This window comes from Tachypleus tridentatus, chromosome 13 (genome assembly GCF_004210375.1).
Source record: "Tachypleus tridentatus isolate NWPU-2018 chromosome 13, ASM421037v1, whole genome shotgun sequence".
Classification (NCBI taxonomy): Eukaryota; Metazoa; Arthropoda; class Merostomata; order Xiphosura; family Limulidae; genus Tachypleus; species Tachypleus tridentatus.
In genome coordinates this window covers 52,144,384-52,157,227 of record NC_134837.1, presented here as the reverse complement: position 1 = coordinate 52,157,227, position 12,844 = coordinate 52,144,384, and the positions used below count along the sequence as shown (strand labels likewise).

Below are 12,844 nucleotides of genomic sequence, written 5' to 3'. Positions count from 1 at the left end.
TTACTTATACAACAACTCAAACCCAAAATAAACCAATATAAAGGAACGCCTTTATACCTATATTAAATATAATAAAATAAATAATATAAAATTATATATTCAAACATCTAACACCGCCCTCTACATTCCGACACTCAGTTACACAACCCCTTTCAAACATGTGGTCAGCTTCCGGTCAGTTACTTTTTTTTTTTTTGTGAACCTGACGATGATCAAAGAAGGTCGAAACGTTGTTCGCTCTTCTACGTAAAATAATTTCTCAACCCAAACGAGCCGTTTTTGCATATATATTTCTCTACAAGTGGGTTTCTCGACATCACTGAAAAACAGTACATTGAACAAGAGAGAAACGACTATAGAAACAGGCTTTTCTTATTTACATCTGCTGTTTCCTTCTCAGTAAACTTTGTTTCTTTTTTGTAGACATCAGTAGGATGGTAAAACGTCCAGTGTTCAGTGTTATGTTAACAAATGGATACTAAAAGCAATGAATGTTATGACAGGATATTTTATTATCAACCACGAGTCGAAACATTGAGAATATAAGATCGTGTCGTAACATTCATAGTGTCATTGCTACTTTATTATTCTTGGTAACTTCTGTAGATGTAAGGTGTGCTGGTGGTACCTTACTTGTAAGCGTTAAACCTAGAGTATGTGAATATTTGGCGCTGTGTATCTTAAGAGTTTGACACTTCAATGTGTTATGTTACTTTGAGTAGCATTATGATGTGGATATTCGTATTACATCTTGCTGAAGTCTTTACTGTGGTTCCTAGTGTGAAATCTTATTTTAATGTTGGCCTCAGTTTCGTTTAAGTTCACTCTTTTTTTGTTGTTGCTGTTGTATGTTTGTCAACATTTAAAGAATAATATTCATCCATACCAATTCATTTCGACTGATTGTGGTCATTTGGCCGTAACGTTGCGTATTCCCCTCCACATCTAGGTGTTTTGAAAAACACGTGGGTTAAGCGTTAGTATTATTTTTGTGTCAAATATCACGTTTGAATTGGATATGAAATGGATAGTTTGGTTTACATATTATTTGCTTCTTTCACTCGTAAGTTTGTAAGAGTTACATTGTTTCCTCCTGTTGAGGCTCTGGTTGCTGGACCATCTTCTGGTTCGCCTGTTCTTATGAACGATAGTAAAGCTAATTCAAGCAAAAACGCTAATAATAAAATGATTGAAGATAGAAGCTTGTATTGTTACCTAATCTTTACTCTAAATTTTAATTTGTAAGTGACTTAAAGTTATAATTGTAGTTTACTTAGCCTTGATCATACAAATATTATAGATAGCTCCTAGATCACTGGTATATCTGTCTTATTATAGCCGGCCTCCTCATAAGACATGGTATTGGGTAAAATTCCTCTTAGCCACTTGATGTGGCATATTTATTGTAGTTGAAATAACATATTTCTTTCCGTATATGCTCATAAAATCTTGAAGTTAGTACTAATGACAAACTATGAATTATTTTATGTTCAACATGTTTTATAAATAAATCAACAGCGGCAGACACAAGATTTCACCTACCCCCTATGATCACAATTTATAATTGGCCACTAGAGATTCAAAATATGATAAAAGTTTACCAATTAATAACACCACAAAGAGTTTTCGTAATATTTAATATGGAATTATTTTATTCTTAGCGTACTAAAATAAATAAATAATTTCGGTAAAGTTTAAACTGCACATTAGTCTATTGGTAAGAAAGTATTAACAATGAATTTGTGTCAAAGGGTGAAATTAAGTTGTGTTTTTTGGCTCGGCATGGTCAGATGGTTAGGGTGCTTGACTCGAAATCTGAGGGTCACGGATTCGTCACACCAAACATGCTCGCCATTTCAGCCGTGGGTGCGTTATTATGTTACGGTCAATTCCACTACTTGTTGGTAAAAGAGTAGCCCAAGAGGTAGCAGTGGATGGTGATAATTGTCTTCCCTCTAGGTTTACATTGCTAAATTAGGGACATCATTTGTGTAGCTTTGCGCGAAATTAAGAAACAAATTATCAAGTTTTTACCTATATCGAGCTATAAAATGAAAGTATCGCTGGTCGTAGTACTGTGTTGTCAAATTAAAAATCAAGGTTCTCAGTCATCTTTTTTTATTAATGGACACTTGTCTCAGGCTCTCTCTTTATAAACAGAGTGAGGTGCATACTTACTAAATGTGTGCTCGATCTGTGAGTATGAGGGTTTGTGTCGCGTTGTCGCAAGAAACACGCTCTGCATTTCTAGGTTACAGACATGTAACTGATAACAGTGGTGGTTACATTCCACTATTCTGTTAGACAAGAATAACCTAAGAGCTGTCAGTTGGTGTAGTTTATAGTAGCTGCCTTCCTTCTAGTCCAGCAGGTTGAAATTAGGACTGTTACGTGCAGGCAGTTCTCATGTAACACAACAAAACACTTTTCTCTCAATTACTATAAAAATCCGTTTCTGAGTAGTCTGGCGATACTAATTGTAAAACTCGTGTTAAAAATTAATAGTCACCTCTAATTTTCGAGTGATGATAAATAGATTTATTCCAAGTATTTTTATATATCGTGAAAATAACTTTTATTTATTATTTGAGAATTATATTCAAGAATGTATAATCTACATGCTTCGATAAGCTTCCTTCATGTTCAGAGCACGAGCAACAGGAATTGATGGCTTGATGTTCCAACTGTGCAAAAGTACAACTTTTAGACTAAATCTAGATTAGTTGATAAAAAGTATCCATTCTTGAGGATGATGTTTAGTACCTAATTCTTCCATTTGTATAGAAACACAAAACATATTGCATGATGTAGTGAGAAGTAGCACATTGATAGTGATTTCAGTAAATTCAAACTTTGGTTCCTGAAACTGATAAATTCCACTGCTGTAAACGAGAGTCAAGAAGTCACGAGTTAGTTTATTTAGAAGATTGTGTGAACAGATGAAGCAGTTTATGTTGAGGTGTGTCACAGCAATAGAATTACTAGAGGAAGATAACTTGGGATAACTCTTCCGTTTCCCATTTTGTCCTCTTGAAGTACAGCTTTCATTACAGATACAGGATTTGGACATTTACTTATTGTTTTCAGTTGTGTCGGAATCTTTAGAAACTTTAGTGTTATAAACATAACAGTCAGTTGCATGATATTTGGTCTCGCACCTTATCGTGGGATCTGCAAATGGCATACTTGTGCTCTTCTTACTCAGTCATTGTGTCAAGCCAGATGTGAAAGCTGTACAAGACACGTGTGGAACTCAATGTTTCTCTTCGTCACTAATTTTACGCCCAAAGTAGTTTCTGCTTCCTTTACCTTGTTTAAAATACATTTTTTTTTCTTGTGAAACAGTAATGTATTTTAAACAAAGGTAAGCAGAAACTGTTTGGGCGATATTTGCGATTTTGAACCTTACTTGATCTGGAGACAGCCAGCACTTCAAATGATTATTTAAATATGAAATAACTTATGTTTATATAACTAGAGTTTAAAAATTCTGATAAAGGAAATTTTGCAAAATGTTGTTATATTTTGTGTATGATGCAAGGAATATTTTTTTTTATTGTGCACTGAGCGAAGCGAAGTGACCAAATGAGTGAGAGGCGAATAAGAGAAAGAGATGTCTGTCTATTTTATGCTAAGTTGGGGAATTTCTCGAATGTTTTAGCAAACTTAACACGTGAGAGTTTCGCGAATTCCTGGCTGAGCAAGTGAGCATGGGAATGAAGCAAAAGTGGTGTTATTTCTTACAATTATATCTAGAACAAACAGAATGAATAAGGCCCGGCATGGCGAAGTAGTTAAGGCGCTCACTCGTAATCCGAGGGTCGTGGATTCGAATCTCCGTAGCACCAAACATGCTTGCCTTTTTAGCCGTGGAGGCATTATAATGTCACGGTCAGTCCCACTATTCGTTGGTAAAAGAGTAGCCCAAGAGTTGGCGGTGGGTGATGATGACTAGCTGCCTTCCCTCCAGTCTTACACTGCTAAATTAGGGACGGCAAGTGTAAACAGCTTTCGTGTGGCTTTGTGCGAAATTAAAACAAACAAGCAGAACATATAAACAATGTATTTGGAATTTTACACCAATACAACACAGACACTGTTGGAAGTTACTTAAAATATATACCTTTTAATCATAAGGCTGTTCGAGTAAACATAATTTCACAGCATAAATCTATTGTACTGAATTTATTGCATGGTGTTTCACATAGTGTTGATAAAATATTGAGATATTGCAGCAACTTGAAATCTGCAGGTGATGCACGTATTCTGATTACTTGTTTGAAATCAGCACCATCACATTAACCCACATCACTTGAGTTTTCTCTAATATCATTTTTTTGTTGTCCACTGTGAACAAACTAAATGCACAAGGCAATGGATACCTGTAGTGGACGAATTGATGTTATTTGTTAAACTGGGGGTAACAGACTTTACAGTGTAAATATATAATGTAAAGGGGCTTTAATCGGTTATATTTCAGGAGGGTTGACGCCTTTTCATTTCCCGGGAGAGGCTCAAACCCCATATTCCTGCCGTTTTTGAAACCGTTCAACGACAGGAAATGTTAACCCTGGAATATCGATTTCGATCCCTTTATGCGTTTTTTAAACACATTTTTCAAAAGTTATTTACGTGCATGCACCAAATTGGTCGTGATTTTGTTTGTTATACGTTCCCTAGTAAAGTACGATTCACAGAAAAGTGTAAATGAAAATAGAAAACACAGTGTAATTAATCTCATTAATTATCGATGGGGAGTCCCCTGTGTATATTTTCCAGAAAATGAATAATGTCACACAACCCTTTAGACGAGTACTTTACACCGGGTTGTTTTATCACGAAATGAATCAATATATTAACTCACAGGTAGTGAACTATGTAAGAACAAGACACTAATTGTTTAAAAAGAAGTTATCAAATTATTCTTCATTCTGAAAGTAATAACTCATATTGAATATCTCTTGATAAGCGCAAAGATGCACTGGAGGAAATCAAATCACGAATTTTAGCGTTGTAAGCTCGCCGATGCGCTTTAGGAGAACTCGAATAGTAATTAAAGTGCGATTACCCCTCCCCCAAGTGACACGGCTGTATGTCTCTTCACTCGCACACCGCTAGATAAAAATCGGGTTTCGATACTGTGGTGGTCAGAGCACAGATAGCCTACTGTGTAGCCTTGTGCTTAATTCCAAACAAACAAAATTTTGTACTGGTTCTTTCCAAAAAAGAGAAACAAACAGAAATATTTTATGTTTGCGTTTACACATGCCTAATAACGTCTCCCCACTTTGCATTATTACTGATGTCATTTTCACCTATGTAATTTTTACTGGAAGCATTATATCTGATGCGTTATGATTTTTTTCATGAATTCAGTCATCTCGCATCTTGTGCCTGTTAAAATTATTCCGTAACCTTGAACTAACGTCAGCAGTAATTCCAAATTTGACGCCTGAAGTAACAGCGATATAATTGAAAATGGCGCCTGTGTTTGAGACATTTTAGTACAATGTATAGAAACCATAATTTCTGGCGTATAAAGCACCTTAGCACCACGTGTGCAACATCGTGATTGACAATAGCTGCCATTAGCCTTCAATCATGAAGTGAATATTAGGCTGCAAGTACGCACAGAAGCCTTCGAGAAGGGTATTAAATATCGTTCTTTTATGTGATATAATTAAAAATAAACTGTATATGGAATACATGAAATAAGAATTGAGTTTCGCTTTGTGATTACATGATCACGTGACAACTGTGTTCTTGAACATGCGTGGCATGTGTTTTGCAGTTGTGGATTATATGAGGTATAAAACCCAAGAAGCGTAAAGCCGGAAATTAACTACCATTGAGTTTAGTCTTAGGCTTAACGTGGTTCAGGGCCGAGACGACCAGGTGGTGGAGCGCGTGCGTATGCACAGGCGGCTGATTCTTGAGGGCGACAAAATAGCACCTTAACCGAATGAAACGCCCTCGTCAAGCAGAATCTGGATTTTTCGGTAAAACGTACAAAGAACATGACACTGTTGCCACCTGCAGGTCCTCGAAAAATACGTTTTGGGGTTAGCAGCACAGCGTTTGCACAGGGCGGCATAACTCGTTGCTCCGCCCTTGTTGTGGTTATTACTTGCATGAGATGTGTAAAAAATTCAACTTTACATTAAATTATTTAAAACTTAAAAGAAAGTGTCATCTGTTATGTATTTTTTTGAGTGTATTAAAATCTGTTGTCACTGAAATGTTTGCAAAATCGATAACTTGATTATCGATGGAAAGCTAATCTGTCATAAACCTGATATACAAACATATATACATGCCTGAACTACTGACATGTTAATTAGAATTATCTACTTAGTTTCGAATCTATAACACTATAATCGGCGTAACTGTTTTACGCTGTGATAAGAATTGGTATTTTTTAATTGTTATTGATAACAGATGAAACTGAATTGTTTGGACTGTGAAACCCGTGAGATCTGTTTTTAGTTTTGGATCAGGTAGGTTGGCACTCAGTGCAACTCTTCCTTCCGAATGACTCGGACCGCCGTCCCCTCGAAACTCTGTGATCTTTTTTCCTGTGTTAAACAGAAAAGAGCGAGGTGTTACGAATGTTGAACTAACATATGGTTGTGTTGACAGCGTTGTATATGTAAACTGAGTAACCTGATTTGATACTATCTGATTGAAATATTATTTTAAGTATATCTGTACTACCACTCAATCATATATATGTAGATTCGTTCATTTGCCCCTACATTCTGTCAACTTCACGTGTGTGGTGTTAAGTCGTATTATTTTTAATGTGACAAAAATACCGGTTTATCCGTGGTGTAGCATCAGTATGTGATACAAGGTGCTTTAATCATCGCGTGTCAGGAATGGTTGGGGTAGAAGAATTTTAATTCGTGATTGTTCATTTCTCCTGACCGTCAGTATATTAAAATAATTCAAGTTCCTTATTGTTGTTGTATCTGTAAATAATAACTGTGATTATTTTTTTTGGTAACAGAGGAAAAGTGAGGAATTTTAATATGGCATACGGAATTTCCTGTATGAAACATACCCGCTATTATTATTGCTATCTTCAGAGAGAACATGGTACTGCTATCAGTAATCGTGTTTAGAGGACAATTTTTTATTTCATCAGGCCTAACAACCAAAAAGTAATTGTTCTTGAACTGCAATTTTTCACTGAGTTGTGAGAACTGTTATATATGTAACACCTTCAAATGAGCAAAACCATTAATTTGTATAGAGAGCTGAGGCTAGATAGTCTTCTAATTAAAACTGTTTCACAGGTAGTTTGTTTTCTTCTAGTGTATCTTTTAAAGCCAATCATTTAATAATTGTTTTCTGAAACAAAACTTTTTTTTTTCCAAATTGACAACCAGAATGAAGTGCATTCATCATATTTTGATGTCCAACTGTTGACTGAATTGTTTTCTGCAGTTTTAACAAAATTAATAATATTGTAGCTTAGCATCAGCTTCGAGACTGCCTAGTTTGTCCTGTAATGGTTGGAAAATGTTAGTCGTATACACAAAGAAATCTCCAGAAATCCAGCTGACGTCTGTGGAAACTATACTCTTCAAAAAAAGAAACGCAAAAGGGATATTTTTGTTATTTTAAAGAAAAATATATGTAATAACGTTACAAGCTCAGAGTATGTGATGATACACGTGTTAAGGCACTGATTGTCAGACCAAAATGACAATAAAAGTTGTGCACTTTGAAAACGGAGGAAAACATCGGATTTTTCGCCAAAACGCATGCGTGTCCAATAAATTTGTTTGAGAGATCTGCATGTTCTGCAAGTGCAACATGTGCAAAATCCCTATAAAAGTGACAGGTTCTCCGTTTCCATAGCTCAGTGTTAAGCCACCGACACACAATACAGTTACGCCAAGACTGACTGAAGCACAACGCAACAACGCCATTGGTCGCTTGGAAGAAGGCGAATCTCAGATGTTGCCAGGGCTGTGAATGTCCACCCAAGCACCATCACAAGGCTATGGAATCGTCACCAACAACATGGATCAACTCGTGACCGTCCACGATCTGGCAGACCTCGTGTGACCACGCCCGCACAAGATCGCAACATCCGTTTACGTCACCTTCGGGATAGGACCACCACTGCGACGTCTACTGCCTCAACCATACCAGGGCTGCGTAGGATTTCCGATCAGACCGTACGCAACCGTCTACGAGATTCTTAGGCCCCATGTGCAACCCATCATGGTGAACGTCAACGACGTTTTTCAACATGACAACGCCCGTCCTCACACAGCCCGACTCACCACTGTCTTCTTGAGACACCACAACATCATCGTTCTTCCCTGGCCCTCCAGATCACCAGATTTAAACCCCATCGAACATCTTTGGAACGAGTTGGACCGACGTCTGCGACGGCGACAACCTTAACCGCAGACTCTACCTCAGCTTGCAGCAGCTTTGCAGGCTGAGTGGACAGCCATTCCACAGGATGTGATTCGTCATCTCATCGCTTCCATGGGCAGGAGATGCCAAGCAGTTATTGATGCTTACGGGGGGACGTTGAGTGACGTTAAACTTCATAGCGTGGACTTCACCTTTACAGTTGTTCAGCAGACGCTGAGTGAACTACCCGAATAAACTTGTTAACAATTTTAAACTTTTTTTGAAGAGTATACTTGTGGTGTAAACCACTTAGTATGATTTTGTCATTTTCAGTGTTCATTTTCTGTTTAAAGAAAGTTTGGCATAAACATAACTCCATTCTTTTTGAATAGAATGTTTTATGCGTATTAGTAAAAAATTGGAATACTGTTAGTGTGATTCTGAATAAGTTATCTGAATATTAATTTCTATGTATTGACTTTCTTTTCTGCTGCTAATCTATAGTGTGGATAATTCTTTTGTTATATGAAAAAAATATGAAAAATTATTAAAGTATAAACGGAAATAAGTTTGTGTTTAATATTTAGATACAGAGTGACGATACCAAACAATGAAGATTTAGAAATATTAAACGTTTTGGTAAGAGGCAGTTTTGAGACCCAGTACTTGAGATGAAGAACTAATACGTTTTATTTAAGAAATATTATACACATTCCACATAGTGCCTTGATGGAGGTACAGATGCTATATTATGTGCTCTGATAAATAGATAGAAATAACGTTAGTCTGTGTGAGCATATGATGAGAACTGAAACTGATCTCAAATGTTCAGCATATAACAAACATGCGATGCTTCATAGACAGCAGAACAAACTAATATTGGGTGATAAGTGGAACTGTTATTTTTATGAATAATTGACGATTGTAGGGCAACAAAGAGCAGGGCTACAATCTGCAGTAGCAAATAATTAATCGTATGTCATTTTCAGTTTTATTACTACTTTTTTTTTTTTTTACAACCAACAAATTAATTTCGAAAACTTTCTAAAGAAGACTAATATGTGTAGTAATGCAACCCTTCGTAAGACATTGACGATTTCAAAAGCAATGATTTAGCAGTTTCTTCTAAGTTTAAAAACGAGATTTTGTCTGCCTCGTGACGAGAACGTTTTTCAGCGTCATGGTGCTTTACGTCACTCAAGGGCTCCGGTAGAGGTCCTTGTAGTCTCTTTACAAGAAATATCTGCATTAGTTCTGTAGCGTGGGAGTGCGTTTAATGTGACTGCTGTGATCATTTGTATTAGATCGTTGTTTGGGGCCCGCAGATATTGTTTAACAGATCTCTTAGTTCTTTCTAGAGGGTTTTAGGGTTGTTGTACAGAATAGAGTCCACCGGCGTTCTCCCTTCTCTGGGCACCACTGTGTGCTGCAGTATGTTCCGTGCTTCTGCTGTGGCTCCTCCGGCGAAGCCTGCGCCACCGCCAAGAAACTTTCGCGGCTTGGGGGAAAACATTAACGACAAGTCCTCTGTCAACAAACCTCTTTATCCTGGGCCTGAGGTGCTCACCCAGTCTCCCTCTCGCCAGCTTACATCCCCCATTTCTTCATATGGTGCGATGGGATACCGTTTTGCCAGCGTAGAGCGGCTTGTTCAACGACAACGGATCTATGACAGCAGTCAGGGAAGCCCTGTCCAGAATGCTTTTCTGTCTGATGCTAGCCCTTCAAGTCTGAACGTAAGTTATACGATTAACGTACTACTGGCTTAGTTGGCGCGTAACGATGCGGATAATGCGCGAAGCTTCTGTCAGTCATTTGTCTGAGCAAGTGTAGCTGGTAAAATAAGCTCATGAGCGAATCTGCAGGATACGTTTTTGGTTTTTCTGCAGTACTAGGGATGACCTTTTCACATACAGATCATATTGCTACATTTTAAAATAAATAATTGTTCAGTGTTGTATTTGATCGCTTTGTTGTCAAACATCACTTACTTCACACACTGGTTGAACAAGGAGTAAGTGGTTAAATCACCTTAGGACTGAAACAAAATTAATTAACTACACAGCATTATATATAACGCCCCTATCTAAGTGGCGCAGAGGTATGTCTGTGGACTTACAACATTAGAAGCCGGGTTTCGATACCCGTAGTGGGCAGAGCACAGATATCTCATTCTATAACTTTGTGCTTAATTACAAATAAACTTGTAAATAAGGTTATTATTAATTTGTCGTAATAACCCAACATAGGTTTTTAGATTACTGAATGATTGAAATCTATTTCTGAATCTATATTAAAATTATTTCACTGTCAGTTCTTTCTTTTACATCAAACATACGGGTAAGACATGTCATGTATTTTTAACCCTTTATCCAAGGAGAAGCAACGCATTTCTGTGACGTGTGAACTTTTTCTGACGAAGAAACCATACATACGTAAGTCAGATATTGTTAACCCTTTCTGAAGAATAAATAATGCATTTTAAAGACAGGTATTTCTACTTTTTGCTGAAAGATAATCAGTACATAGTTAACAGGGATACTTTTCAGAACCAGGGAAAATAGAGGGAGCGAAGTCTTTCAACCCATAGATCTTCACAGGGTTATTTTATATATATATATATATATATATACACACACACACACACGTATAATGTTTTCAACGTACTATTACTAGTAGTATGTGGAATAAGGTGGTGCCCTCTCTACTATCGAGTAAGACAACTAATAAGCTATATGAGTCAATAAACCGTATAAAATTCAGCAATTAATTATTTTCCTTTATCTTACTAATTTCTAGGAATTTTGGAGATAACAGCTAAAGAGAATTCGAATATATCAATTTTTTATCGTTCATTAACTCCTACGTGATTGGTTATGCCATCAATAAATAATGGGACATATGCTCATTTCCAATGTTTTCTGTGAGAAATCATCTATGCATCAGGAATAACGCGTTTTAAGTACCTACATTTATCATTAGTAGACCGCTTTAACACTATTCTATGGATAAGAATATGTTCCAGGTAAATTAAAATGTTTGCTAATCATTGTTAAAACAGTGTGCAACGGCGCCCAGTGTTCTGAGTAACTTCTGTAGGAGATATTTCCATCAATCCTGTTAGAAACCACTACCGACAGGAACTGTTAAGAACATGTCGCGTTAACTTCTTCAGACTTGGAGGCTCACTGGTATCGCTAACAAAAGGTTGGATTGTTGGAATGTAATAACTACGTAACATCACCAAGTTGACATATAAAGTTTTAATTTGTTTATGAGTGTTTGTTGCTAGTTTTATCTCTTTATTGTTGTATTGGGTAACATTTATCTGATGAACGAGCATGGCTAAGTGGTTAAGGCGCTCGACTCGTAATCTGAAGATCGCGGGTTCGGATTCTGTTATACCAAACATGCTCGCCCATTCAGCCGTGGGGGGCGTTATAATGCACGGTCAATTTCACAATTCATTGGTAAAAGAGTAGCCCAAGAGTTGACGGTGGGTGGTGATGACTAGCTGCCTTCTCTCTCGTCTTACACTGCTAAATTAGGGACGGCTAGCGCAGATAGACCTAGTGTAGTTTTGAATGAAATCCAACAAATAAAACATTTATCTCCTTCGCTACTTTTGTATCCAATTTAGACTTATAATAAAGTAACTTCTGTAGGCCTTTTTACCCTCCTGTGTATTGAAAACCTATAAATATCATTTTTTGTAAATAGAAAGTGTTGTATTCCTTGTTTATTGGTTTATTTATTAGGGATAATGTGAAGTCGTAGCATGATCTATTTCTAGGTGATGCATAAAGTAAGACAGTTATATCTGTTGCTATTACGTAATTTTGGTGAATGATGATTGTTTTCACCTTGTACTTTTGATTGGTAATTATGATTGTGACGTTGTGCTTTTGATGTATCGGAGAGTGCACTATGTAGGGATGGCACAAACACCTGTGTTAAAGCAATACAGAAATCATCTGAAAGTTATTCTCTATAAATCAACAGAAGCTAGATCTGAAGAGCTACTTGACATACTCGCTCTATTTACGGTATATATGCTGCTTTTCAGCTATCCAGATCGTCTCAAAGTTAAAACCGGTGAATAGCCAAAAACCGAGATTTATTTACTTTCGTTCATCGTCATCTTTCTTAGAGTTTTATCTAGTTCTAGGAGAAGCTATAATTTTATCATATTTGAGAGAGTAGAACAGCCTTCACAGTCTCTGACTACCTATTTTATTATTATTCTATGCAAAGTTAACAAACGAGAAGAAACTTAAAGCTAAATAAACGATGTTATTACCTCTTGAGGTTAGCTTTCTTTTAGAAATCTGGCTTTCTCTTAAAACGTTTAAGTAGAGGGTGAAACTGGAATTACCAGCTAATAATAGATAACCATTATATGACTGTAACGTGTAGAAGACTCAGTGCTTTGTACACTATACAGTCATTGCCTTTATGGAATGAACCC

The 12,844-nt window shown here is 36.8% G+C and overlaps 1 protein-coding gene across 21 annotated transcripts in view; it reads left to right on the top strand.

Annotated features, from left to right (window-relative positions):
- The window catches only part of LOC143236637 (protein peanut-like), an 86,828-nt gene that overhangs the window by 35,721 nt on the left and 38,263 nt on the right, over nucleotides 1-12,844 (top strand). For 2 of the 21 annotated variants that reach the window (XM_076475001.1, XM_076475008.1), the window contains exon 4: nucleotides 10,754-10,811. The exons of 17 other annotated variants lie outside the window; for them this stretch is intronic. Coding sequence is in view for 2 of the 4 variants with exons in the window: in XM_076474989.1 (XP_076331104.1) it covers nucleotides 9,810-10,112 (303 nt within the window). In the remaining 2 variants the exon portion in view is untranslated. Of the gene's footprint in view, nucleotides 1-9,576; nucleotides 10,113-10,753; nucleotides 10,812-12,844 lie in introns of those variants that run through there. 2 more of the 21 variants (XM_076474989.1, XM_076474988.1) reach the window with 1 other exon arrangement.